General features: G+C 53.5%; 3 protein-coding genes across 7 annotated transcripts in view; 1 reads left to right on the plus strand and 2 right to left on the minus strand.

Annotated features, from left to right (window-relative positions):
- ACADSB (acyl-CoA dehydrogenase short/branched chain) overlaps positions 1 to 5,489 on the minus strand; it is a 20,615-nt gene extending 15,126 nt beyond the window's left edge. The window contains exon 1 of one of the 2 annotated variants that reach the window (XM_081105145.1): positions 5,349 to 5,489. In XM_081105145.1, the coding sequence (XP_080961271.1) occupies positions 5,349 to 5,390 (42 nt within the window). In that variant the 5' untranslated portion in view covers positions 5,391 to 5,489. The remainder of the gene's footprint in view (positions 1 to 5,348) is intronic. The other variant, XM_081105146.1, reaches the window with a different exon arrangement.
- On the plus strand, positions 4,640 to 17,389 carry IKZF5 (IKAROS family zinc finger 5). 3 transcript variants are annotated; one of them, XM_081105148.1, is made up of 5 exons: positions 5,639 to 5,777; positions 6,914 to 7,047; positions 12,629 to 12,820; positions 14,535 to 14,717; positions 15,001 to 17,389. In XM_081105148.1, exons 3-5 carry the CDS (start codon positions 12,688 to 12,690, stop codon positions 15,942 to 15,944), a joined length of 1,260 nt encoding a protein of 419 aa, XP_080961274.1. In that variant the 5' UTR covers positions 5,639 to 5,777; positions 6,914 to 7,047; positions 12,629 to 12,687; the 3' UTR covers positions 15,945 to 17,389. The 3 variants fall into 3 exon arrangements, with proteins under 3 accessions (XP_080961276.1, XP_080961275.1, XP_080961274.1); XM_081105150.1 differs by lacking the exons at positions 5,639 to 5,777; positions 6,914 to 7,047 and adding an exon at positions 4,640 to 4,752 and having other exon boundaries at positions 15,001 to 17,383; XM_081105149.1 differs by lacking the exon at positions 6,914 to 7,047 and having other exon boundaries at positions 5,636 to 5,777; positions 15,001 to 17,383.
- Positions 17,390 to 17,960: 571 nt separating this feature from the next.
- On the minus strand, positions 17,961 to 25,469 carry PSTK (phosphoseryl-tRNA kinase; the record flags this gene model as incomplete). Of its 2 annotated transcripts, none has more annotated exons than XM_081105151.1 (6): positions 17,961 to 19,574; positions 20,728 to 20,821; positions 21,228 to 21,303; positions 21,442 to 21,640; positions 22,001 to 22,286; positions 25,254 to 25,469. In XM_081105151.1, the coding sequence occupies 6 exons, from the start codon at positions 25,467 to 25,469 to the stop codon at positions 19,378 to 19,380; spliced, it is 1,068 nt and encodes a 355-aa protein (XP_080961277.1). In that variant the 3' UTR covers positions 17,961 to 19,377. The 2 variants fall into 2 exon arrangements, 1 of the variants encoding a protein (XP_080961277.1); XR_013996752.1 differs by having other exon boundaries at positions 19,520 to 19,574; positions 20,728 to 20,908.
- Between the last annotated feature and the right edge of the window lie 365 nt (positions 25,470 to 25,834).

Raw genomic sequence — 25,834 nt, forward strand, 5'->3', positions numbered from 1 at the left:
GTTTATCTGAGCCAAACTGACAACTGCCAGGACGCAAAATCTCAACGGAGAAAACGCTCGGGGAAAATGGCCATTTGCCACTTATTTACACGTCGGAATCAAAGGGGAACACATACGGGTTACAGGAAATCACCTGGTGATAGGGGAGGGGGCGGGAGAGAGCAAGGAACCTGTGGGCCTGTATGAAAAGTAAAGCGATACACAGACTGTGTGAACACAGGCGGGTAGAAGGTAGCACACAGTTCACCGTTAACACATCACAACAGCAAAGAAGGGCTCTGGTGGGAGATTGTGCCCTGAGGGGTCTGGGAAAAGGAAATGACCCTCACATTCCAAAGACATGTTATTCTAGATGCAAAGAGACCACAGGCAGGCTCGGTGAAGGTGAAGACGGACCCGGTCAAGAAAGATGCGGCCTCGACATGCCTGCCCACCGCGACTGCCTGTTCGTGAACAAGCTTTCACTGCTGACCATCGGAGCTCGCCGCGATGGTGAGTGTGTAGCCCCGTCCTCACCGTCAGAGCACAGGCCTTCTCCAGCCACAGCGAGGCAGGCCTGGCCCGGTGAGGGAACCGCCCTCAGGCTCCCGTGCAAACACAAGCGACCTTCACAAAGGTTGTCTTCTACTTGGTTTTCAGAACGTCTTGTTAGGTCGGAGAGAGCCCAGGATCGGATACATGCAGACATGTGACAAGATAATGGACTTCCCCTGGAATTGCTCACAGATCAATGTGCCAGACACAGATACCAGCTTCTTCTCCCAGAATCCACATACCCCCACACAGATACGGACTTCTTCTGAATACTCCCGCCCATCCCCTGTGGCAGAGAATTCCTCAGCTCATGTCCCCGCCCCTCACCCAACCGCAGTATAAAAAAAGCACCCCCCTCCCTGTTGGCGTGAATCCACGTGCCCTGTCCTGGGGGTACGTGGGTCTCCCGGGGACGCAGAATAAACCTTTTCCTTTCCTTTCTTTTCTGATTCACTGGACTCTATTTCTTGCGCCGCCTCCTGGGCCACCTAACCTAACACATCTCCCGTGTTTGCTGTTTCCTCAAATCACTCAGCCTAAAATAATCCTTATGCCACAGAAGCATGTATTGGGGTGCAAAGGTTGCTCCCCTTCACCAGTCAATACTTTGTTTCTGAAATTTCTTTCTCCCGACCCCCTTCAGTGTGGCTGATTCACTTGCAATGACAATCACTGTGGCTTATTCACACCCATAGATTCCTTCCTCAGCTCATTCACACCCTTCCAGGCTCTTCCCGGAGCCATGCCGCTGTCCCCTTCCCTGGCCCATAAACACTCCTGATCTGGGACCTGCCGGCCTTTCTGCCTGAATCAGTGCTTCTTGCACAGCTATTCTTTCGCATCTCAAATGCTTGGTGCTTCTCACTTTAGCCTTTTATTGTTAAGCTAACAAAATGGAAAAATAACCAAAAACCTGATGAATAGCTTTTGACCTACATTATTCCACACCTGTGCACTCTATCTGTATAACACAATCTGAAAGAAGAATTCTATGTCAAAGGGCAACATGAATTCAAAATTCTAATAAAATTTCCCAAATTGTCTTTTGCAGCAGTTAAACATTCTAACTCCCACTGGTAAACGTTTAAGGTGGCTGTATTCTGACAAGGAGAAAATTTTGAGATGTTCTATATTCAATTACAGGGGCCTGACTGGCTCCGTGGTTGAGCGTCGACCTAGGAACCAGGAGGTCAGGGTTCGATTCCCAATCAGGGCACAGGCCCGGGTTGAGGCTCCATCCCCCGTGGGGCGTGCAGGTGGTGGCCAATCCATGGTTCTCTCTCACCATGGGTGTTTCTATCTCCCTCTCCCTCTCCCTTCCCCTCTGAAATCAATAGAAATAGACTTAAAACAAGTAAGTAAAGGAAGGCTCAGCATTCAGTTGTGGAAGGTGAAATGTTTGCTTTCCAGGGCAGAGACCCTGAGAGGAAGGGGAGAGAATCTAGGGCAGCCAGAGATCGTTGCGGTTGGTCTCCTGGGAACCAGAGAGAAAGGAGGGTGGCAACACCATTCTGAACGCCAGTGTCTAGGTGAGGGAAAGGCTCAGCCCAGGGCTGTGGGCGTGGCGCTACAGGGACAAGCACAGGCCCAACCGCTTACAGCAATGGCCACTGTCACCTGAGTGAATGCGTCCCATCCTCGCAGCCTATCCCCGCAGCTCTCCCGCTGATGGTTTCTCAGAGCGCACGCCTCCCTCCCCGCTTGGCTGACACATCTTGGCCCCGACTCCCCACCCCTCTGCCGACTTACCCCGGCCTAAGCCACTCCTCTGAGCACATCTGTCCACACATTGCTCAGCACTGGCAAGCCTCCTACTGTCCTGTCACGCATTTAACACATCTGCCCCGCCTCCCATTGAAACTGTAACGTCCCTGAGGCCAAGGACCCTGCTGGGATCAGAACTCCGTGGGGAGCAGACAGGCCCGCCAGGAGCTGGTGGGATGGCTTCTGCCCGTACCACTAGCTAGTGTTGACTAAGTATTTACAACGTGCCAAGAGCTGTGCTAAGCCCCGACATCCCCTCTCCCTTACGGTGCTGTCCTCCCCCCTGTGGAGAGCAGAGCACAGAAGGATGAGTGGGCATGTCCTGGGGGGCGGGGCAGGGAGGATGCAAACCCAAGTGGCCTGACCCGAGTCCACGTTTATCGCCCGGACGGTTTCTGTTCTGCCCCGGGCTCTCTCAGCCCCGATGCCAATAACTGGCCAACGAGTGCTGATGGCTGTGCGTGGCAGGGCATCGAGCAAGGCCCACGTGCATCCGGCAGCTGGAGGGGCTGGCAGTCCCGGGCACGATGAAGCGAACAGAAACTGCCTGAAGTGTTCTGAGACCACCGGCTGGCGAGGTCCGGCTGGCGAGGTCCGTTCCGGCAGATGGGGTTGTTTAAACCAAATGAACAGGGAGTTCCAATCGCCAGAACAGGAAGATCTGAGGCGGCGGCGTGGGCTGGGACCAGCCCGACTGTGTGCCCGAGGGCTGAACGCCGCCTCCCAGTCCCGGTGGAAGGTAAGTCCTGACCTGATGACCGGACACCGGCTCCTGGCCTCACGGGGAGTAGCAGGGCGCGTGTCAGATGCGCTCCCTGCATTGTAAAGGCCCCCTCCAGGCGCCTCTCCGTGCATCCCTGGTTAGGGGCCGAAATAGCCTGACCTGGCACTCTCCACCCTCCATGCACGTGCGGTGACAAGTCAACTGTCACAGCCATGACGCTGCACCTCCCAGGCTCAGACCTTCCAGGGTCTCCACCACCCAGAGGACAAAGCCCCAAATTCCTCAGAACGCCCCAGCCCCTCCTTGCTTCAGGACTCCCCCATTCCTCTCCCGGCCTCAGACCCACCCCCAGCTCCAGAGCGCCCATCTCTCCGGATGGCCCTGGAGCCTCTCCCTGCTCCGCGCCACAGGCAGGGGTGGACCCCACAGCACCGGTGCCACAGCTGGATGAGGTGAGGCTGGTTGGGTACAGTTCCGACCCTTCCACATCAGATAAACTTCTTTTTATTTAATTTTTAAAAATATGCTTTCATTGATTTCAGAGAGAGGAAGGGAGAGGAAGAGAGAAACACTGATGAGAAACATGGATCGGCTGCCTCCTGCCCGCCCCCTGCTGGAGACGGAGTCTGCAACCTGGGCATGTGCCCTGACTGGGAATGGAACCCGCGTCCTCCTGGCGCAGGGGGCTCACTCAGCCAACTGAGCCACACCCCGCCCGCCAGGCAAAAGGGCAACGTCTTAGAGGTCAGTGTTGGGGTCTTTATTATTATATCTGCCACAGTGCCCAATGCCTCCTACTTGGCAAGAATGAGAGCGAATATTTCAGGACGGCTACCGCTGTGCGGGCACTATTCTCAGTGCCTCACCGGCACATACAAATCCATGTAATCTTCACAACAACCCTGTGGGCACAGGTACTCTTAACCCCAGCATTTTATGCACCAGGAAGCCGACACCCAGCGGTGAAGAAACATGTCCAAGTTGATACACTAGGAAGGGACGGAGCCAGACTCAAACCCAAGCCACTGGCCCCATTCTTGTCCCCTCGCCAGAGCCCACACCCCGTCGGTGCAAATGCTTCAAGAACGAGGGACGGCGATAAGCTGCCACGAAACCCACAATCCAAGCACAACGCGTCCGTGGCCCGTCTCAGGAAGGGGAGGGCGGCGTCCGCTCTGCGGGAGCCCTGCTGCCCCTGTCCTGGCTGAGGGACTCTGAGCACCCCCTTACTCTCATCGGGAAGTTCAACCACCTCCCAGGACGGGCGAGAGCCAAGGCTGCAGCCAGAGCAGCAAGAAGAGAAGAGAATGGCCGCCGGCGCCTGTGTGTGCTCCACGAATACTGGCCCCAACACCCACGTCCAGCTGCGAAGCCAGGCGGTTCTGCTCCACCACTGACAGCAATTAGAGCCGTGTCACCCACGATCTAACCGCGCCTCTTCGCCACAATTTGCTAACATTGTCTGACTAATTCTCTGAATACCCTAAATATCAAATAACTGCAATTATCCCCCATGAAACAAAGAGCCCTGCCTCCAGGCGGCGGCCGAAGAACTTTCAACTCATCCAAGCGCACAAGAGGGAAAGGAAACGTAAACAGCCGCTGTCAGCCGCGCCCCGGGGCCCTGCACGAGCGGCAGCGGATGCAAATGTGGGGGCTCCGGACAGCGGGGCAGGGGGCGAGGGCGCCCGGTGTAAAAGGCCAGGCGCGAGCGGCGGGAGAGTCACCAGGTGTGTGGGTCCCGCGAGCAGAACTGGGCGCCACAGGTGGGCGCCCCGGGGGCGGGGTTTCCGCTCCAGCCCGGGCGGCGGGGCGGCGGGGCGAGGCGAGCCCATCGGGAGGATGCTCGGACCCCGGCCGCGGGAGGTCCAGCCCCGAGGGCCCGTCTCATGCGGGGCAGGAGCGCGGCCGGGGTGCAGGGAAGCTCCGCTCGGCAGGAGACCATCTTCCGTTCGGCAGGGGCGGGGCGGGGAGGCTGACAATACTTCGGGGGAAGGGGCACCGGGGAGGTGCCATCGCCGCGCAGTGTCACCGCAGGGCCCGACTCGGGGCCGGCCCACCGCCCGCAAGGACACCGCGCACCGGCGGCCTCGACGCCACGCAGGGAGCCGGCTCCGCCGAGGAGCGCCCGGCCCCCCGGCCCGCTCCCCCGCTGCCGCTGCCCGCCGCCTAGCGGGACCCGGGCCGGCCGCGGAGGAAGGTCTGACACTGACCCGCGGAGGGGCGGGCGCCCCGGTCCCGTTAGAGGACTCTGCCGCGGGGTCCCAGGTCGCCCCGACTCTCAGCACGGTGCCCCCCGCGCCCCCCCACCCCGCGGGGCACTCACCAGCGCGCCGCCGCGCAGCAGCCGGACCGCCGCGACCTCCATCGGAGCCGCAGGCCTGGGCGTCGCACGCCGTCTAATGCCTCAAAACTCCCGGCCGCTCGTCAGCGCCCCGAGGCCACAGGGCAGGCCCGCCCCGCCCCCGCCCCGCCCCCTCCGCCCCGCCCCCTCCGCCCCGCCCACCACGCTCCGCTCACGCCCCTGGCCACGCCTCCTACGACTACGGAACCCCCGGAGGGACAATTCTCCTTTCCGCCTTGGCGCTACTCCCTGCTCGCGCGAGATTTGACGACAGCAGTGGGGCGGGAAGGAAGCGGAGACGCACCAAACATGGCGGCGGCCGCGGCAGCAGCGGCGGTGACGGGGGCGACGGCGGCGACGGCAGCGGCGACGTACAAGGCGGCGGGGGTGACTCGGGGCAGCTGCCAGGCGGTAAGTAGCCGGCTGCTGTCCGAGCCGGCGGCCACACGGCCAAGCCGGACGCCTAAGGAGAGAGGCGGGACGGGAGAGCCGGTGGGCGGCGGAGCGGCTGATCCGCCCCGAACTCAGCCCAGCCCGGCAGCGGGCGTGGTCTGCGGGTCGGTGGGGTCACGACCCGGGCCCTTTCAGGATTTGGGGGGCGGCCTCGCTCTGACCGGTGGGCGTGCGGGGGGCGCCCCGAGGTGGCGGTCGTCGGGAGGGGCTCCGAGGCTCGGGTTGAGGGGCGCCCCGACGTGGCGGCCGTCGGGAGGGGCTCGGGTTGGGGGGGCCCCGGGGTGGCGGCCGTCGGGAGGGGCTCGGGTTGGGGGGCGCGGGTGGCGTGGGTTCCAGGCCCGGCGAGGCGCAGTCGCCCAGGTGTCCGCCTCCCGGCCCCGGGGAGAAGGGCTCTTGGACCCCCGCCTGCGGGTGGCCGGGGTTGAGCACAGCATGTGCGCCGGTTCCGGGCGAACCGTCCGGAGCGCGAGTGGCCGGGTCGCGACCTGCGGGCTCGGGCCGCGTCGGGGTTTGCGTCCCCGGCGGCCCGTTTCGGGCCCTCGCGTGCTGCTTGCTCGGAGCCCCGGGCGGCGGGCGGCGGGCGCTTTACTCGGTGAGCCGGACGCCGGGCGACTCGAACGTGTCTGCGCCGACGGTTTCCAAAGCTCCGCTCGCTTCTCCGCAGAACGGAGTCTCGGGGACTCCCGGGAACGGCGGTGGCGGTGTTGCCTCAGCGTCTCGGTTGCCATGGGGAGGGCAGGGGGAGCCCCGATGTGCTCTGATGGGTGGTGGGGGGTTAAACCCCTGCCCACCCGCGTCTCCCCGGGCTGCGTGCTGTGTTTCTGCGCCCGAGGGGCCGCTTGTCGAGGGGTCCCGTGAACAGGGAAGCTGGTGCCCGAACTAGAGACGTTAGAGCTGCTGCCCAGCGTTGAACCCACCGGTTGAGGGGACAGCGGTCCCGGCGCGTCCTTCCTGGGGGCGGCCGTCGGCGCTGCCTGGTCTTTGCCGTCCGCTCCCTGGTGTCGGCGAGCCGGGCCCAGGGGCTCTGGGCGCCGCGGGGCCCGGGGGTGCGGTGCGCTCTGACGGCAGCGGCTCTGCTGTGCTTCTCTCTGCAGACCTCCCTGCGGCTTTCCCATCTGAGTTGAAGGTCCCTCCATGGCCGGCTGCGTCTCCGGAGCACATCGCAGCTCCTCCGCGTCTCGTCCATGCTGGAGTGGCGGACCCAGGGGGCGCTGGTCCCGGTGGAGAGGTTAGCTGTGGAGCCCCCTGTGGGGTGCCTCCTCATCCCTTGTCCGTATTGGGGTTTCGCTGTTACGTGTTCTGGTTTCCCGGGGCCTCATAATGCCCGTTTGCCTTCAGGAATCCGTCTTCTGACAGTTCTGTGGTCAGAGGACACGCGTCCTAACTCTCCGAGGCCGCCTTAGCCCCACACGCACCAGCCCTCACTCGTCAGACTTCTCGGCGGCCGGCCGGCCTGTCGGACCGTAGGGTCTGTCTGAAAGCAAGCGCCTCGGGTGCCCTGCAGTCACTGCAGGTTAGAGGCCTACCTGGCCCCGCATGAAGTCGCGGCATTGGGCCGCCGCTAAGAATTCTGTTCTGTGCTTAGTGACGCTTCTGAAAAAGTGGGCCAGGAGGATAGAGGCTCCTCGTCCCTCGTCCCGTGTTCTCAGAATTCTCCTGGAGCTTGGACCAGAGATGGGCTTGGAGGAAAGGTGGGGAAGAGTTTCTTCTGGGCTCGTGTTCCCTCTGTTCCAGGGGGTGGTGTCTCCTGGTCGGCATCAGGACGCCGCTGTATTGCTACCTGCTGGCTCAGGCCGTGTGTGTGTGTGTGTGTGTGTGTGTGTGTGTGTGTGCTGATCAAAACTTCCCGTTTGTAAAATGAGACTGAAGAAGAAAGATCGGAGGACAACATACAGATAAATGCTGTTCCAGGCACCAGAGGAGGATCAGAGTGGTCGCAGTCGCCTGCGCAGGTAAAGGGGCCGCGTGTCCCCTGGGACAGGAGAGCTCACTCTCGGGCGGGTCTTCCCTCACCGGGTGCCCAGCCTCCGCCTGGTGTGGAAGAGCCTTATTTTTGAGCCTGGAATGGCTAGTTTGGCAGAAGCTATTGACATAAAAACAGTTGAGGTCTGTGCTGGTCAGCTTCTGTGTAGACATGTGCCTACACGCAGTGGAGCACCCGGTTTAATTTTATTCAGAGGGATCGCAGGGAGGGCTCAGAAGTGTTACAGTAAAGAGTGTCACGGAGTATGGGGGAATTCTCTCTGGTTGATGTAGTTAGATATTAGAAAGAGTAGATCAGGCTTGGAATATACCACCCAAATCTGGTTAGAGTGGACAACTCCTCAATACGTTTCTTTTTCTGATGACATCATTTTACACATTGACATTTTGTGTAAGTTTTTTTGGCCAACAAGCTCCAAGGTGTTGAATTCATGGCCAGTAGAAAAGAAACTTTTAATAAAAACATAGTTTGCTGATTTCCAAAGTAGATTTCTATGTTATTTTTGCAAAGGTTTTAAAATTTATTAGTGTTTTAGAGGCATTTCCAGATATCAGTTCATTTGTGGAGTTCTTAGATTAAACTTTTAGTCCTGAGCCTATTGATTACTTTATTAAAGACAGAAAGATGGTTTGGTATAAAATATATTTCCTTTCAGCATCAGGAAGCTTTCTGTTTCAGAATTAGTGTTCATTTTCTGTTTTTTGTGCTTAGATAGACTGACGTGAGCTAGAGAAACCTGGGTCTTGAACCAAAGACTCCATTCAGACTTAGGCATCTTTCATCCCAGGCATTAAAGCTGTGCAAGGACCTGTCGTGCTGTGCATGTGCCAGGGTATGTGCATGTCTGTGTGTATGTATGTTGGGCGGGAGGGGGGGGTGTAGGTCTAAGGTTATAAGCCATAGCAATATGTAAAAACTACAAGTGGTTTTCTCTCGTGTTTACGACGTTATTTTCCTTGTCCCATTGGCATCCCTAGCCTTGGGATTTGTTTTAAGCCCATCATGCATTGTGACTGAGTCAGCACACAGTGAGTGGCAGGGAAAAGAGTGACATTTACAGCATGACAGTGCCCGTCGGAACGTGCCAGCAGCTCTGTGATCAGGCTCGCTGGGGCTCTTCCATCTGGAGACGCCCGTATGAAAGGGTCGTTGCTTCTGCTGGCACGCTGGCAGCCTCCTGCGTTTTTCTGCTTTTCACATGTGCCCTAGCAGTGTTGTGCTTTCCAGTTGGGATTGGGTAAGGCTCATCTTGCTTATTGAAGCCCGTCAAAGCACATTGAGATATTTTCCAGTGGAAACAGCAGTTTTCATATGAATTGATTGGCTAGAGGTGATGCTAAGTTGCAAGGTAAATACCAGGATTTCTTTCTTAATTATAACTTTTACAATTAGAACACAGACAAGCTTTAGGGCCTTACCACTTTTACAATTTATAAAATAATTTCCCCGATCCTCCTCCTCCTCCTCACCTCCATCATCATCATCTTTTATTTCCCAATCCTTGTACCTTTTTTTTCTTTTTTTATTGTGGGGGTCTCTATTCCAGAACTATGTTGAATAGCAGTAGCACAATACAATATACAGATGATGTACTATAGAATTGTACCCCTAAAACTTTATTAACTGGTTAATAATAATTTTATTAACCAGTGTCACCCCAAAAAAATCAATTTTAAAGCATAGCAGTAGCAATAGCAAGTATTCTTGTCTTCTTGATTCTAGAGCAGGGGTGGGGAACACCTGCCCGCGGGCCACATAAGGCCAGAGAAATCTTTCGGTCTGGCCCTGCCAAGGCATTAGGGGGGCGTTAATTAGGTGTTTGACCAAATAGAGCAGCTAATTTTTAAGTTAATAATTTTGTATGGCCCTCGAATGATGTAAAGATCCAAATGGCTCTGAACAAAAGAAAGGTTCCCTCCCCTGCTCTAAAGCAGTGCGTCTACATTCTCTCCCTGGATTGTGATGTGGTTTTGGACGATCCCCTGGTCGGCTTGAAGTTTAGACTTTCTGAAATGGGTTCTGCAGGTCCTGCTGTTGTTTTCTGCACTGGGTCGCATTGATACCCGAGCAGTCTGATTGCTTTCCTATGTGGGTGCACTGCCTTCTCTCTAGACAGTGTTGTATAGTTTTCTTTGTCTTTGAGATTTTTAAATTTCACAATGTGTCTAAGTGTTACCGTATATCCTATTTTACACTCTGACCCCATTCAATATGAAAGACCTCTAATTCTGGACATTTCTTGATCATTGTTTTTAAAAAACCATTTCTTGTTTATTTTTCTGTTTCTGGAACTCATTCTACACCTCTCTCTGCTATATTTCTTACATTTTCGTGTATATTTTTACAGTTCTCCCCACCCCTCTGTGCTTTGGTTTTATTGAGATATAACATTATTATATACTAGAGACCTGATACACGAAATTTGTGCAAGAGTAGGCCTTCCTTCCCCCAGCTGTCAGCACCAGCTTCACTCTGGCACTCAGGACCCTGGCTTCCCTCGCAGCCCTGGCTTCATCTGGAAGGTCCCATCTAAACAGCACATTATGCTTTTATTATTATAGACTAGAGGCCCAGTGCACAAAATTCGTGCATGGGTACTGTCCCTAGGCCTGGCCAGTGATCAAAGCGCGAATGTCTGGTGCGGAAGGGCAGGTCCTAGCTGACCTCTGGGCCCTGGGCAGCACCTGGGCCCACAGGCCCCCATGCACTCCCCTCCACCTGAGTCCCCTCGCCTGAGTCCCCTCACCCGAGTCCCCATGCGGAGATGGGGTGGGCGCTGCTGGACGCTGCAGGCCGGGGCACAGCACGGGCCTCTGGGCCGCCCAGCGGTGCCACGTGGAAGCCAGGTGGGCAGCGCGCTCTCTCCCAGCTGGCCTCACAGACCAGTTCCTGTGCGAACCCACGGGGAGCCCGACCAGCCCCTGCGGTCTCAGTGGCTGCGGCCGGCTCACCTGGAAGAGGCTGTGAGGGTGCGAGGTGGGCTCCTTGTGGGCACCTGGCACCTGAGTGTGGGGACTTCCCCGACATCCTGAGGGAGGGTAGCAGGGGGAGTGAGAGCGAGCTCTGTGGACACCCCGTATCTCGCCATCTGCGGGGCCATCAATCTGGGCTGGGCCCCCTTCCCAGCTCCCTCAGCTCCTGGGAGCCGTGTGGCGGCCCCGTCCCCTGCCGCTGCCACTGGTCACCATCTGTGGGGCGATCAGGGAGCGATTGTTCCCGGCTCGCACCTGCCTTGGCCTGGCGCCGCTCGCTCACTGCTTCACTATCCCATTAGGGCCGACAGCACCTCCTCTGCCGCCTGCTGCCAACATCGCGTCTCTGACGCCCGCCATGTTCCGTGCCTCCCCCTGGTGGTCAGCACATGTCATAGCTAGCGGTCGAACTCCCAGTCAAGGAGACAATTTGCATATTAGGCTTTTATTATATAGGATTGTTCTTGATCTTATTCTTAATCTTTTTCATTGAGGCTGACTGACTCATCTTGTTTTTCTAACCAAAGGGCAAATTTTAAAGGACAGATAATCGGTAGATTCAACTGCAGTCACAAAACAAATAGAAATACAACGACACAGTGACTAGGAAACAGAACCAGCCTAAGGAAACGTGGGAAGATGGGAAACAGCCGCGGAAACAGTCCTGGCCGTTAGTTAGTTCCTACGGCCACGGCCGCACGCTGTGTGGTCAGATCATCTGTAGTCCTAAGTAGTCAAGGGTTAGTGTTTCCAGTCGATTCCTAGTTAATCAATTAAAATGGGAGTTTTTGTTCTTAAAATGTTGGTCAAGCTTTTGTTAATTGGAAAATACTTTTATAGAACCCTCCCACTTCACAACCTTTGGCCTTTGCATAAAAGTATTTTTACTGGAAGAAAAGACTTTTTGCCTTTTAGGTGCTAGGCTTCCTCGTTCTGTTCTTACTAGAAAACATTTTGGTGATTTGATTTGTGGATTTGGGCCATAAACCTATGGGAGGACCAGTTTAGTTTACGATTACAAAATCTCCCATTCTTACCCCCCCATTCTCAGAGTGAGTGGCTGATGGGTGGTGGTAGAGGTGGGTTTGGATTTCAATGGCAGGGGTCGGGGGAAGCAGCCCATAGGCCGAGCCCGGCTCAGAGCCTGTTTTTGTGGTTTTATTGAAACACAGGCCTACTCACTCATTTACGTATTGTGTGTGGCTGCCGTTCGCTACTGTGACAGAGGTCAGTAGTTTTGACAGAGATTGTGTGACCTGAAAAGCCTAAATATTTACTGTTGGGACTTTGACAGAAAGGCTGCACCCCTGTTCTAGACCACCTATTCCTAGAGGACTCATTCGTGTGACCCCTATCTCTCAGAGCCTTTGCTGTGTCCCTCGCTGTTTCAATGTAAATTAAATAAAATTTAAAACTCGTCATTTGTAGTAGCCACATTCCAAGTGCTCAGTGGCTGCATGTGGCTGCATTGGGTAAGGCAGGTCTGTAGCATGTCCATCATCCAGAAACCTCTGGCAGCCCTGCTGAGCCACTTGATGTCTTCACTGTCTCCACTGACAGTCCCTGATGATGTGCCTATTTCTTTCATCTGGACTTTTTTTCCTCTTTTTTCTGTCTTTGTAATTTCCTCCCGTCCTCTAAGACTTAAGTTGGAATCCCAGTGATTTAAGTATTAACTCTATTACTTTCCCACCGTTTTGTGTGTGTCTCGTCCAGTTCCCCAGGAAGGTGACACGTCTGTAACGGCAGGGACTGTGTCCTCTGTGGCCCTGCTTAGTGCCTTGCAGTCGTGCTGTGTCGCTGTGCTGTGTCGCTGTGTGCTGGCTCTCCCTAATAGTGTGCAATTATTTCAGTGTCCCCCCAGGTGTAACGACCTGTAAACTTTAAAAACAAGCCACACAAAACAAACAAGATGGGCGAGAAGAAGCCAGAGCCTCTGGACTTCGTGAAGGATTTCCAGGAGTACCTGACCCAGCAGACCCACCACGTGAACATGATCTCGGGATCAGTGAGCGGGGACAAGGAGGCAGAGGCTCTTCAGGGAGGTAGACTCACCTAATACTCTCACTAACCCCCTTTTTATAAATACAGTCATGTTTGTCCTGCTGTCCACACCATTATTCCCTTACGCGAATCATTCCGTTTTTTCCCGCAAAGACACAGGGCAGCTTTCTTCCTTCCTTTGAACATGTCAGCTGTTGGTGAGAGAGCCCCTGGGCTTCACGGCCTCGGACGATGAGAGCTCTCGTGCCCTCCCTGTCCTCCAGCTTCTCTAAATGACAAAAGACACAGGCACCCACTCAGGCACAAAGGACCAGCCATTAGGGATTCTGGATTAGGGCTGGAACACGGGGGATTTTGGTTTCTTCTCTCAAAACGAAGAAAGGGCGATGTTTAGCCACCCGGGAGGAGAAACTAGGACGGAGAAAGCAGCTGCCCGCTGCAGACTGACTGTCTGTCTAGTTTGCTCACCACACACTGGAGATGGATTCTGACCTCACTCAGGCCCGCACACCTCAGCCTGTGAGCCCCTCTGGACTGCCAACCCTTTATTCTGTATGACCTGCAAGCTAAGAGTGGTTTCTACATTTAAAGATGGTTGGAGACAATTAGAAGAAGAAGGTCATAACGTGAAAATCATGAAATTCAACCTTCAGCTTCCGTAAATAAAGTTTTATTGAAATACAGCCACATTTGCTTGTTTACATTTTTCTGTATCTGTGCTACAACTGCAGAGTTGAGTAGTTGTGATAGAAACCATGTGGCCCCACAGCCTGAAGGATTTGCTGTCGAGCCTCGTAGGAAAAGGTGCCTGGCCCCTGACCTAGATGGTCTGTGGCCTTGTAGTCAAGGGACTAGCAGCAGAGACCTGGGAGCTTGTTAGAAGTGCAGACTGTCAGGCCAATCCACAGCTCCCCGAGGGATTCGTACATACATTAAGTTTAGAGAGTCCCTGGCTTGGGATAGCAGCAGGAGGGAGGGAGGGAGAGCGGTGCTGAGCCTCGGGCCTCCGGCGCAGTGGTGTTGCTGGATGTTGGACTTGCACCAGCAGCAAAATCACGTCTCTTCCCTGGGTGGGGTGCCGCTTGAGTTCCTCACGGCAGCGCTGCTGCCTCCTGGGGATGGGCTGGAAGGGCTTTCCCTGGAAGCTGTAGGAATAGCATGTCCCTGCAGACACTCTAGTGTGCAGGTTGCTGGGCTGGGATTGAGGGGCCAGGGCTGTCCCCAGCATTTGCTGGTTTTCCTGTCCCCTGTTTCCTTATACAAAGAAGTTGGATTAGGTTAAGAGCCAAGAGCCAAAGACCTTTTAGCTCTCAAAGTCCTACAGTTCCAGCATTCAGAGGAATCTAATACAATATTTTTATGTGCTTAATTAGAATATTAGGATCCTAAGTGCAACCCAGCATCTAGGACATCTGTACAACTGAGTGGAACAGCGCAAAACTCAGCGTTGATTGGTTTAGGCTGAAGCGAGCAGAGTAGGATCTGGGAGATTTCATGACTTCCAGTTAATTTCTAGAGGTGGCTGGAAACTTGAACGTGTATCTGCGTGGTCACTGCTCACTCCCCTCTGTCTCCTCTCTGTCAAACAAGGGTAGCACCCTGATCTCTTCTACAAACGCATGGTGAGGGCTGACAGCATTTGTGAGTCAGCGCAGTAAACTGATCCTAGGAAAGGTGTTGTGCTACTTCAGACTACGATGCTACATTGAGTTGCCTCTGAGATGCATACTTTCTTTTGCTGTTCTTGGTTTATAGCTGGGACAGATGGCGATCAAAATGGACTTGACCACCCATCTGTTGAAGTTTCCCTGGATGAAAACTCAGGAATGTTAGTAGACGGCTTCGAAAGGACCTTCGATGGGAAGCTCAAGTGTCGTTATTGCAACTATGCCAGCAAAGGGACAGCCCGGCTTATCGAACACATCAGAATCCACACAGGTAACGGAAGGGGCGAGGAGCGCGCTTCTGGAGGCAGGAGAGGGGCCAAGGAGGGCAGGCTGACCTGTGGTATAAGTAGTGCTGATAGTTTAAAAGTGAAGGTTGACGTAAGGTTTGAATAGATGGGAAGTACTGTATTTTTACAAAGTGATAGCATAACAACATGCACCCAGGAAGTGAGGCCCCTTGGAAAGCTTCGCCGTCCTCGGCCATCTTTCTCCTGCTCCAGATCATCTCTCAACCTCTGTCTTGCCATTTCTCCCCCATTTTTCTTTTGAAACAGGTGAAAAACCTCATAGATGTCACTTATGTCCATTTGCCTCTGCTTACGAGCGTCACCTGGAAGCCCATATGCGTTCCCATACAGGAGAAAAACCATATAAATGTGAATTGTGTTCCTTCCGCTGCAGCGATCGAAGCAACCTGTCCCATCATCGACGGCGCAAGCATAAGATGGTGCCAATCAAAGGTGCGAGGTCTTCCTTAAGCAGCAAGAAAATGTGGGGCGTTTTACAGAAGAAAACCAGCAACCTGGGCTACAGCAGAAGAGCACTCATCAACTTAAGTCCGCCCTCCATGGTGGTTCAGAAGCCAGACTACCTTAACGATTTCACCCATGAAATCCCCAACATCCAGACGGACTCCTATGAAAGTATGGCGAAAAGCACCAACACTGGGGGCCTACCCAGGGACCCCCAAGAACTCCTGGTCGACAACCCCCTCAATCAGCTCTCCACTCTCGCAGGGCAGTTGTCCAGCCTGCCCCCCGAAAACCAGAACCCCGCGTCCCCCGACGTCGTGCCCTGCCCGGACGAGAAGCCTTTCCTGCTGCAGCAGCCCTCGGCCCAGGCAGTGGTTTCTGCCGTGGCCGCAAGTATTCCTCAGAGCGCCTCCCCCACCAGCCCCGAGCCTCGGCCGCCCCAGAGCCAGAGGAACTACAGTCCCGTGGCAGGTCCCAGCAGCGAGCCCAGTGCCCACACGAGCACCCCGAGCATAGGAAACAGCCAGCCGAGCACGCCCGCGCCCACCCTGCCGGCCCAGGACCCGCAGCTCCTGCACCACTGCCAGCACTGTGACATGTACTTTGCCGACAACATCCTCTACACCATTCACATGGGGTGCCACGGGTATGAGAACCCCTTCCAGTGCAACATCTGCGGATGCAAATGCAAAAACAAGTACGACTTCGCCTGTCACTTTGCAAGAGGGCAGCATAACCAGCACTGACCGGAACAGTCACGTTACTCTGTCCTTGGTTTTGACTTTATGCCTTTTTTAGTTTTGTTTATTGTTGGTTTTTGTTGGTAGGGGGAGGACCATCCCTAATATGCTAATTTAAAGTTTATACATTATATTTATAGAAAACAAAGTTGACAATAGAAACAAATGTTTTCCTTTTTTTTCCCATAAGTTTGTTCTAATTTATATATTAGAACAATTAGACACATTGTGTCTGTTTTTTCCTTTTATTTAGACTTTGATGATTGAAGTGCAATCTTAATCTTACAGGTATTCATTTAAACTCCCACGTTTAAGGTCCATGTAGACTTCAAAGCTTGATCCTAGTGGTGTTTCACTATATACGCAGTTAGATGTCATGTCTGCCGTATTTAAAAATGGTAGAATAAATTACTTTCTCACAAACTTTGTTACAACTTATTTCCATGTTTAGCAGAGGAATTGCCTTTAAAATTGCTCTTTAGATAGTTGAAATACTATCTAGTTCACTTAGTTTAAGTTGAATTGATAGTTTCAACTGATAGAAGTAAAGCTATTTCGGTATATAGTAAACCTTTTTCTTTTTTTCCATAAGGGGGGATGTAAAACAGTTAATTCTTTTAAAATTAAAGCTATAAAAATTTGAGAGGAATGTCCTGAAATGAAATAAAACAAGGCTTTACATTGAAAATGGAGTTTAATATTTGAAAACCTGTTTATTCAATCTCTTGTTTAAAAATGCATCAATTTGCCATTGGATTCGTTTTATTATACTTGTAGTTTATTTTAAAAACCACAAGTAAATACATGAGAATGCTGGAAATGTCAGGTGATTACCGATGAAGATGCCTTTTTTGTTCTTTTAGTTTGAACCTTGTATTTAAACGCTTTATTCTGACATCGTTACCGTTAGGTGAGCTTGACAAGGACATTGTCTGTTCTCCCTCCTGCTCCTTCGATGACCAAAGAGGTAAGTGACAGTCCCGTCTGGTTCCCGGAGACAGTCCACGAAATTCCGCGTCCTGTTTCCTGCCTCTGGCCTTGCACCCATTTGTTGTCCATAATTTCTCACGTGTGTGTAGGAACACATGGGAAAATGGGATGAAGTATATTTTTAAAAATGAAACACATCCAAAACGAATTCTTCTCTTCAGAATTGGCCCCTTAGAACACTTCGTGTGACTGCAAGTTGTGATGCGCGTTGCCGTTGTACCAGTCTTTCCTGCGCGGCGACAGAGCCATGGGAGCTGCCTGCCTCGACACCTAGTGGGAAAGGACTTACCATGTGAAAGTCGATATCAAATGCATACAGACAGATCTAACTTGTTTACAGAAATAAGACGTGCTAATTAATCTAGAGGAATTTTGAATAGGAGGCTGCTGTTGATATATTGTGTAATAACTCACCCTGAAGAGCGCTTGGTCAAACAATAAACTTATTGTTTCTAACTGTTGGTTTTTGTGTGCTTTGCAAGCATTTTACTTTTAATTTGGTTTAAAGCTTGAAGTGTTACTCATCGGGTTTGTAAAGAGAACAGCCTAACAATTGAGCATTTATTAACCAGAGAGGACCACTACTCCTAAAAGGGAGATGTTGAAGGCTTATGTCCACAAAAGCCCTACATGCCAAGGGAATGGATCTTCTGGCCCCAAATGCTAGGAAGCCTTTCAAAGGCGTTCTTGTGGGTAAATGTTCCATCTCAGCTCCTTTCAGTTGCACTGCTCAAAGCAGCAGCATCTCAGAGGGTTTCTCCAACTCGACCTCTTCCCTCAAAGCTGAGGCTCCTGTGGCCAAAACCTAGTCCTGCTTCGCTCCGTCGCTTTGACTACTCAGACCAGGGTCCGTGCCGCCATTTCCAGATGCATAACTTCGCCCCTTTTCATTTATTCCCACAAAGCACGAGGTTGCTTTGGAAGCTTTTATTTGGAAGCTTTTATTTTTCCCCCTTCACTTTTATTCAAATAAAAGCAATATGCAAAATAGAAAATGCAGGTTTTCGTGAAATAAAAGGAAGAACTCTTGTTAAAACCAGTTTATTAACTGCATTCTGGGCCAGATAGTGACATATATTTTTTCTGACAACTAGAGATAGATATTTTGAAGGTGCATTTTACTTTCAACGTAGACATTTTTTCATACTTACAAACTCGAATGTATGACTTTTCCCTGAGACTCGGCGCAGTTGGTGTAACAAAGGCCTGATGCCTGGAAGTCAGTTACGGCTCAATGCACGCAAGTCCTTGAAGCGAATCTGCCTTAGACGCTCTGTAGTGTTTTGTTTTTTAGAAGATTTAGGGTTTCACTTAAATCTGCATTAAATGTATCTTCCACTAAGTATTGAGTATATTTATCCCATTTTATATTTAATCCTGTTTTATAGAAATGAGGTGTTTGGGAAGTTGAACATGCAATGTTTATAGTATTTTGCTGTTAACAGGCAATGTTCTGAAAGAATTTATTTTTGTTCAGTGAACATAAGTTTAGATTTTTAAAGTTGGTAGATAATTTATCTCCACTAATATTTTTTTAAGAAACTGTGAAAAAATTAATATGGAATAACTTTATTTCTGATTTTACTAATGTAGTATGTAGCTACAACTTCTTGAAATTCAAGTAAAGGCTAGACTTCTACTTTGAAAAAATTCTATTGGCTATTTTCCAGTGCTATTTCATTTTAGAAAAAGGTGTTTGCCATTCATCTGCAGAAGTGTTTGATAAAGGGAATATTGCTAAATAAATGTTCAGAAATAAACCTCATTTTAAGTTCTATAAAAATATCAAATGGCTGTATTATTTTTAAAAATTGCCTACTAAGGATTTTTTCACTAGTTTTAGAGGGTATATGATTTCTAGAACGTATTTTTGTTAATATGTACTTTGATGTAAAGAACATACTTTGTATGCAAAACGAGTATGATTGCAAAAACCTGTCTAGGGATTGCAGAAAGAGATCAGTGCTGAAATACCATGCCCGGTGTGTAGTTCATGTGCAAGAAGCTTTGCCTCTATAATATGTGAATAAAAAGTAACACTTCCTATGTTTGCCATTCTTTTTTGAGAACTAGGATCCAATTAACTGTTTCATTAAAACACAAGGTTTACGGCTACATTGCTGGAATTTGTAGAATGCCTTACCCATGAGCAGCTCTGTCACCTGGCTTAGAAACAAAAGCTCCACACACCCAGTCTCCTTTCTCGTTTCGTGGCTTTATTAAAGCCCCTCGCAGGGGCCTCCTGCCCACCCAGCCCTGCGGTCCTGGCACAGGACCACGTGCGACAGGTGGATGACAGTCATTTCTGTTAGGACACACGGATCTAATTTTTATGAACAGTAAGTCTGGCAACTCCTGTCATCGCCCTAGAGAATATGCAGTAATCCAAAATTGTAGTCAGTTTGCGAAATCCTCACCAAAATCAGACCTTTGATTGGAAATGGAGACGTTAATGCTGCTTTGGAAAGTACTTCTGCACGAGGCTGTCTTTCTCATCATGAAAAAGAGCAACCACGTCGGGGACGCCCGGGGCCCGCGAGCACAGGGCTGCCTTGTGGCCGAGCCTCAGGTCCCGCAGCAGCTCTGCCCGGAGCCGGTTCAGCGCCGCCGCCAGGAGCTTCAGGTCGGGAGGCCGCACATGCGCATCTAAAAACCAAGAGTCTGGGTCACGGGAGTCGCAGCAGCGGGAGAGCCACTGGGTTACTCAGACCCGCGGTCAGGCCCCGTACGTGCAGCTGAGCTGGTGGCACAGACAGAAGGTCTCGTTAATGTGACCCAGCGAGTCCTTTAAGTGACCTGCCATGAAGTTGCTGAGCAGCAAAGACGCCTGAGGGGGGCTTGTTGACGAGAGCCGACCTCATCCGTGAGCTGACAGGCACCGGGGCCTGAGACAGGAGGACCGTCTGCTTTGGGAACGGCTGTTACCCACCAGGCTGTCCTGCGGCTTCCTAGCGGATGGAGTGTCTGCCCGTCAGCCCACATGCAGTTTCCACGCGAACTACATGCAGTGGCTGCACCCAGAGCCCCAGTCACAGAACGGCGTCATCTCCAGCTATCACCTTCCTGCTCCCCTGCCCACCCCAGCCCCCCACGCCCCCACCAACGTGGGGCTGAGTCTAGATGTCCCTGTCCTGACGTTTCCGGGCCTGGGCTGCCGTGGCCGTTCTCGGGCTGCTCTCCTTCTGCACAATGTGCTCGTGGTTCGCCCAGGGAACGGGCATCAGTGCTTCACTGCTTTCTATGGCGAACGGCCCACTGTATGTGATGCCGCGTTTTCTACCGGTGGTTGTCCCCATGGACATCTGGGTTGCTTCCACCCGCTGGCTCTTAGAATGCTGCTGCTGGGAACGTGTGTGCCTCAGCCTGGCACTGCTGCCCTAGCTGGTGTGGCTCAGTGGATAGAGTGTCGCCTGCGAGCTGAAAGGTCCCAGGTTCAATTCCGGCCAAGGGCACAGGCCCGGGTTGTGGGCTCGATCCCCAGTGGGGGACTTGCAGGAGGCAGCCGATCCATGATTCTCTCTCATCATGGATGTTTCTCTCTCTCTCTCTCCCCTCCTCTCTGACATCAATACAAATATGTTAATTTTAAAAAAAGAGCGGCACTGCTGGGTCCCATGGTAGCGCTGCCCATCCATTCCTGCGGCAGCCACGGGGCTCCGGCCTCGCCACCCTCAGCAGCACTGACCCTGCTGGCTCCGTGTCCTGGGGCTGCGGGGGCCCTGCTGTGTTTGATTTGCATTTCCCTGGGGGGGGGGGTAACGATACCACGCGTGTTCACAGAACAGAACTACCCACATACCTTTCGCTTCCTTCATTGTCTCAGAGACAATCCTTCGCAGCGTCTGATCAGCTTGGTGGAGCGTGTTGGTTGAACAAATAATCCTGTCAGTTTCCTACGTGATGGAGACACTGTGTGAGGACGGGTGTAGTTCAGAAAGGCCTGGCTGCCTGGAGGCGGAGCGGTCTGTTCTTCCTTCTCCCTGAGGGAGGCTGAGTGAGATGCGCCCGCTGGAAGCTGGTCCGCTGGGCAGGGGTGCGGGTGAGTGTCCACTGATGGGCTCGCGGGGAAAACACGAGGCCGGCGCCCAGTGCCTGTCAGTCTGTGTGAACAGCCCCCCGACCCCTGCCCCGCAGTGACCCACACAAAGGCTAGATTCCCAAAACTGGAGACCGGGCCCCCCCAGGGCCCCCCCAGTCCAGGGGCCGGGCCCCTTCCCCCGGGCTCGTTGTACATTTGGTTCCAAAAGACCCTCCTACAAAAGGTGGCCCCCCTCACACTGGCCCTGAGGGGAGACTTACCTTTTGCTCCGCGTTGTCCTCCACACAGTTCACGGGGTTTTCCAGAGCAGCGAGCAGCAGGCCGGTCAGCTCGGGGCTGGAGGAGAGGGGGTCGCGCACGTCACTGTAACAGACACCTCCACCTGCGGCGGGGGCGGGGGACCCTGTGCCTCCACGCGGTGAGGGTGAGGACCAGCCCGCAGTAGGGCTGCCCGGGAGGCCGGGGAGCAGCTACCTGGCCACGGCCGGGCACGAGGGGCTCCGCACCGTGAGGCTGTTGTGCTCCCAGGCGTTTTTCTCGGGGTTGGGCTCCTCCATCTTCGCCCCCATCAGGCGGATGGTCTCGGCGGGCAGTGCCCCTGGCCGCTGGCCATTCCTCTGCACGCAGGTCTCCAGAGGACAGTCTAGAAAGAGCTGGCAAAACCCCAGCGAGTCTGGAAACAATGGGAACCACAGTCACTGGCATCCACTGGTGAAGGACCGCTGCGCGGGGAGCATCCAGCTTTGGGAATTCAGTTCCCTGGTGCCCTCCGACCCAACTGCATCTCACTGAACACGAACACAGCGATGCTGATTTGCAAATCAATGAGTGCGTGTGAGAGAGTGCGCGCGCGTGTGAGCGTGTGCGTGTGCGCGCACACGTGAGAGTGTCTGTGTGTGTGTGCGTATGTGTGCACGTGCGAGCGTGTGTGTGTGCGCGCGCCTGTGTGAGAGTGTGCGCACGTGTGTGTGTGTGTGTGTGTGTATGTGTGTGTGCGCGCACGCGCGCGTGTGTAAGGAAATGCCTCACTTACACTTGCGAGCCAGCTGGTAGACCTCGTATCTCATGCTTCGGTAATAGAAGTTGTCATCTAAAATCAGAAGCAAAGGCCCGGACGCGGCCGGGGTCGGGAGGCAGTGGGACGGGCCCTCCGCGGCGGGAGGCAGTAGGGCCTGGCCCCGCAGGCAGGTGACGAGTGCCTCCCACAGGGCCTCCGTCCCACCAGGCGGCGCTGACAGCGGGTCCCCGTGCAGGACGGTCCGCAGGAAGCATTCCAGGTCCTTCAGCAGCTCCTGGCGCAGCGACTTCCAGCGGGACGGCTGCAAAAGACCCAGAATCGCAGCTGCCACGGCTGTGCGCTCGCCTCGGCGCCACCCGCCCCACAGGGTCATTCCGCCTGCGGGGGCTCCCCGCTCCCCCCTTCGCCCCCCACCGCTGGGTGTGCCCTGAACGCACTTCTTTCCTTTCCTTTTTATTAAATATGTGTTTATTGATCTCAGAGGAAGGGAGAGGGAGACGGAGAGAAACATCAATAATGGGAGAACCATGGATCGCCTGCTTCCTGCTGCCTCCCACTGGGGATCCAGCCCAAAACCCAGGCATGTGCCCTGACCAGGAATTGAACTGGGACCTCCTGGTTCAGAGGTCAATGCTCAACCACTGAGCCACACCGGCCGGGCACAAGTAATTTCCTCATGCCTCCATGTCCTCCTGTAAAACTCCTCCTCGGTGACATGAGCCCCTGGGCATCCTCTCGGACAGCCGTGCAGGAGGCAGCGGGACCTGGTCCTGTGCAGACTGGGGCTCCACTGGAGCAGGGTGCATGCTGCTGAGGAATTTGCTTGCCCAGCTCTGTCCCTGCGAGGCCCCCGCACACCCCACCTCCGGGAGAGGGCCTGGCACCAGTAGATGCTCCAGAAATGCATCTTCAGTAACAGAGTGAATAAATGACAGAAAGCTGCTACCATCCAGGAGAAAGAAGCCAAATCAATGCCCTGCCACAGACTGAGTCTGGCTACGCTAGAGCTGGTTTACCTTGGAAACAAGGGAAGGTGTGGACAGAAAGGGGGTCGTTAAGGCCCTGGGTCAACCGGGAGAGAGGGAAGCAGATGGAGGTGTTAGTGGAAAAACATTCACAGCTGTGCGGGGTTTCTGTGAGTTTGAGCCAAACTGTGGACAATGGCCGGGAGGACGAATCTCAAGGGACTGGGACAGTGCTCTGGAGAACGGCAGCCACTGACTGTCCGGTTATGGAATCACATCCTAGTTGTATCTTATTTACGTGAATTCATCTTCTGGACAAAAAGGGGCCACGTGCTCACCTGACTAACTCAGGGAACGCCTGCGTGGCGGCCTTGTAAACTCAGAGACCTAAAGTAACCACGAAGGACGGTCTGAAATGAAAACCTTTTCATGAAAAAGCAGTTTATAGTGGGTAGTCAAGTTCTAGGCCAGTATCTTCCCTGACAAAGATCAACTTCGATCTTTACTGAGCATCTAAGATAACACACCTGTGAAATATCTAGGTAACTTGTAACTTCCTTTTTTCCGGACCCCTCAGGGCACAACAAATGGAATGGGCAGAGACCACAAATTCCCTCATTATTGTCATGGTGTCAATTGGACTGTTAACTATCCTGCACCCACCTGTGTAAAAGACGTATGTCTATCATTTTACTTTTTACCCAATCCCAGAGGTTCCAGCCCATCTTGCTTTCTCCAATCTCCCTCATCTATCATGTAACCCACTTAGGTCTCCTCCTTTGATGGTAATTTACAAAAATAGGTGAAAAAACCACCGTTCTCTGGAACACTATACATTGAGATTGTTCTTCCTGGCAATTGTCAACAGTTTGGCTTGAAAAAACACACAAAAATTCTTTACAGGCTTGAATGTTTTTGTTTTTTTCTACATTAACAATCTACATTCAGGCATTTAAAGGACAAAAATAACTACCTAAAGTATTCAGAATATTTCAGCCAATGAGTGTTTGCTCTGGAGTGAGCCTGAGCTACTCTACCCAGAGGTCTCAGCTTTCACATGCTTCTCCCAGGGTGCATCTCACTGCAGAGAGCGTGATGTGAGGGCTCAAAGAGAAGTATGTACTTGGGACATACAAGTCGGTCCCTAAATACAAGCCATTAGTCCGTTTGGCCCCACCCTCCCCCCCTTTGCTGCAGAGGCAGGTTTACCCAGAATGAATGAAGATGGAGCCTCTTTATTGTCCTGGGAGGGACCCTAGCAATTTTGTTACTTATCTTGTATTCTTTTTTCTTTTAAAAATATATTTTTATTGATTTCAGAGAGGAAGGGAGAGGGAGACAGAGAGAGAGAGAGAGAGAGAGAGAGAGAGAGAGAGAGAGACATCAATGATGAGAGAGAATCATTGATTGGCTGCCTCCTGCACTCCCCACACTTGGGATTGAGCCCGAAACCGGGGCCTGTGCCCTGACGGGGAATGGAACCTCCCGGTTCATAGGTCAATGTTCAGACACTGAGCTACATCAGCCGGGCTTGTATTCCTTTTTCTTAAAAAGGGTTCCCCAAAATGTATACACTTTAAGCCCCACAAACCTGCACTCTGGATGTTAAACTGGCTGTGGTGGAATTTTTGAGAGAACACCGTTCCCAAAGGATTTTCAAGAGTCTCTTTGGCCTGGAGATGTCCACCTGCTCGCAGACTTCAGAACCTGACCCCGTAGGAGCCCACTGCCGAGGATATACACACGCACCTGCCCCACACGTACACATAAGCCTCTATAGCAGCGGTTCTCAACCTGGGGGTCGAACGACCCTTTCACAGGGGTCGCCTAAGACCATCGGAAAACACATCTATAATTACATATTGTTTTTGTGATGAATCACTATGCTTTCATTATGTTCAATTTGCAACAAAGAAAATACATCCTGCATATCAGATATTTACATGACGATTCCTAACAGTAGCAACATTACAGTGAGGAAGTAGCCACGAAAATAATGTTATGGTTGGGGGTCACCACAACACGAGGCACTGTATTAAAGGGTCGCGGCGAGAGGAAGGTTGAGAACCACTGCTCTAGAGCGAGTTACTCTAAGATGGACAATACACAGCTGCCCCTCACGGACACATAAGCCTCTGTCTACAGAGAATCATTCTTGAAACGCAGTACACTCATTCCACGCTAAGCCCGCCAGCCCTCGGACCCAGCACCGCTCCCGCCCTGGGCTCCGCCTCCCACCCCGGGGAGTCCTGCAGGCAGCACAGCTGCTGCTTCCCCGAGGCCCCGCCCCCGCGCGGACTGACCAATGGCAGTGCGTCCGCCTCCGACAGGAACGCGTCCGGCATGACGTCATCGTAGGCGACGACGCCGACGGCCCAGCGCCGCTCCCGCCGGAGCCGGTGGGCGAGGGCCCTCGCGAGGGTGGACTTGCCGGCGGCGGGGAGGCCGCAGAGCACGCAGAGCGCCAGCGGCCGCGGGCCCTCGCCGCGCGCCGCCCGGGCGTCCTCGCCGGCCTCCATGCCGCCCCGGGAGGTCGTGGGCCGCCGGCAGCGTGGCGTCCGGAGCCGCCTTCCGCCCGCGCTCCTGCTCCGCCCGGCGCCGCGGGGCGGGAAGGGGCGCGTCTGAACCCGAGTGACCCGAGGCGTCGGCGGTCGGCGTGCGGTCTCCGCGGTAACCTGCGGCCCCGGGACGCCCTTCGCGACGGGAGGCGCGGCGATGCGGCCCCCAACGCCAGGGCATCTCACGGGCCGGAGAGGGGGATCTTCGGTTAGTCGTCCTCCCTGCGGGACGCCTGCGGGCCTCGGGGCCAGGTCCCCGCCCGACAGAGTCGCCCGAGAAACTGCACCGCTGCCCTGCGGCCCGGGGAGCTCAGCGACGGCGAGTC

The sequence above is a fragment of the Myotis nattereri genome (assembly GCF_964212035.1).
Source record: "Myotis nattereri genome assembly, chromosome: 13".
NCBI lineage: Eukaryota > Metazoa > Chordata > Mammalia > Chiroptera > Vespertilionidae > Myotis > Myotis nattereri.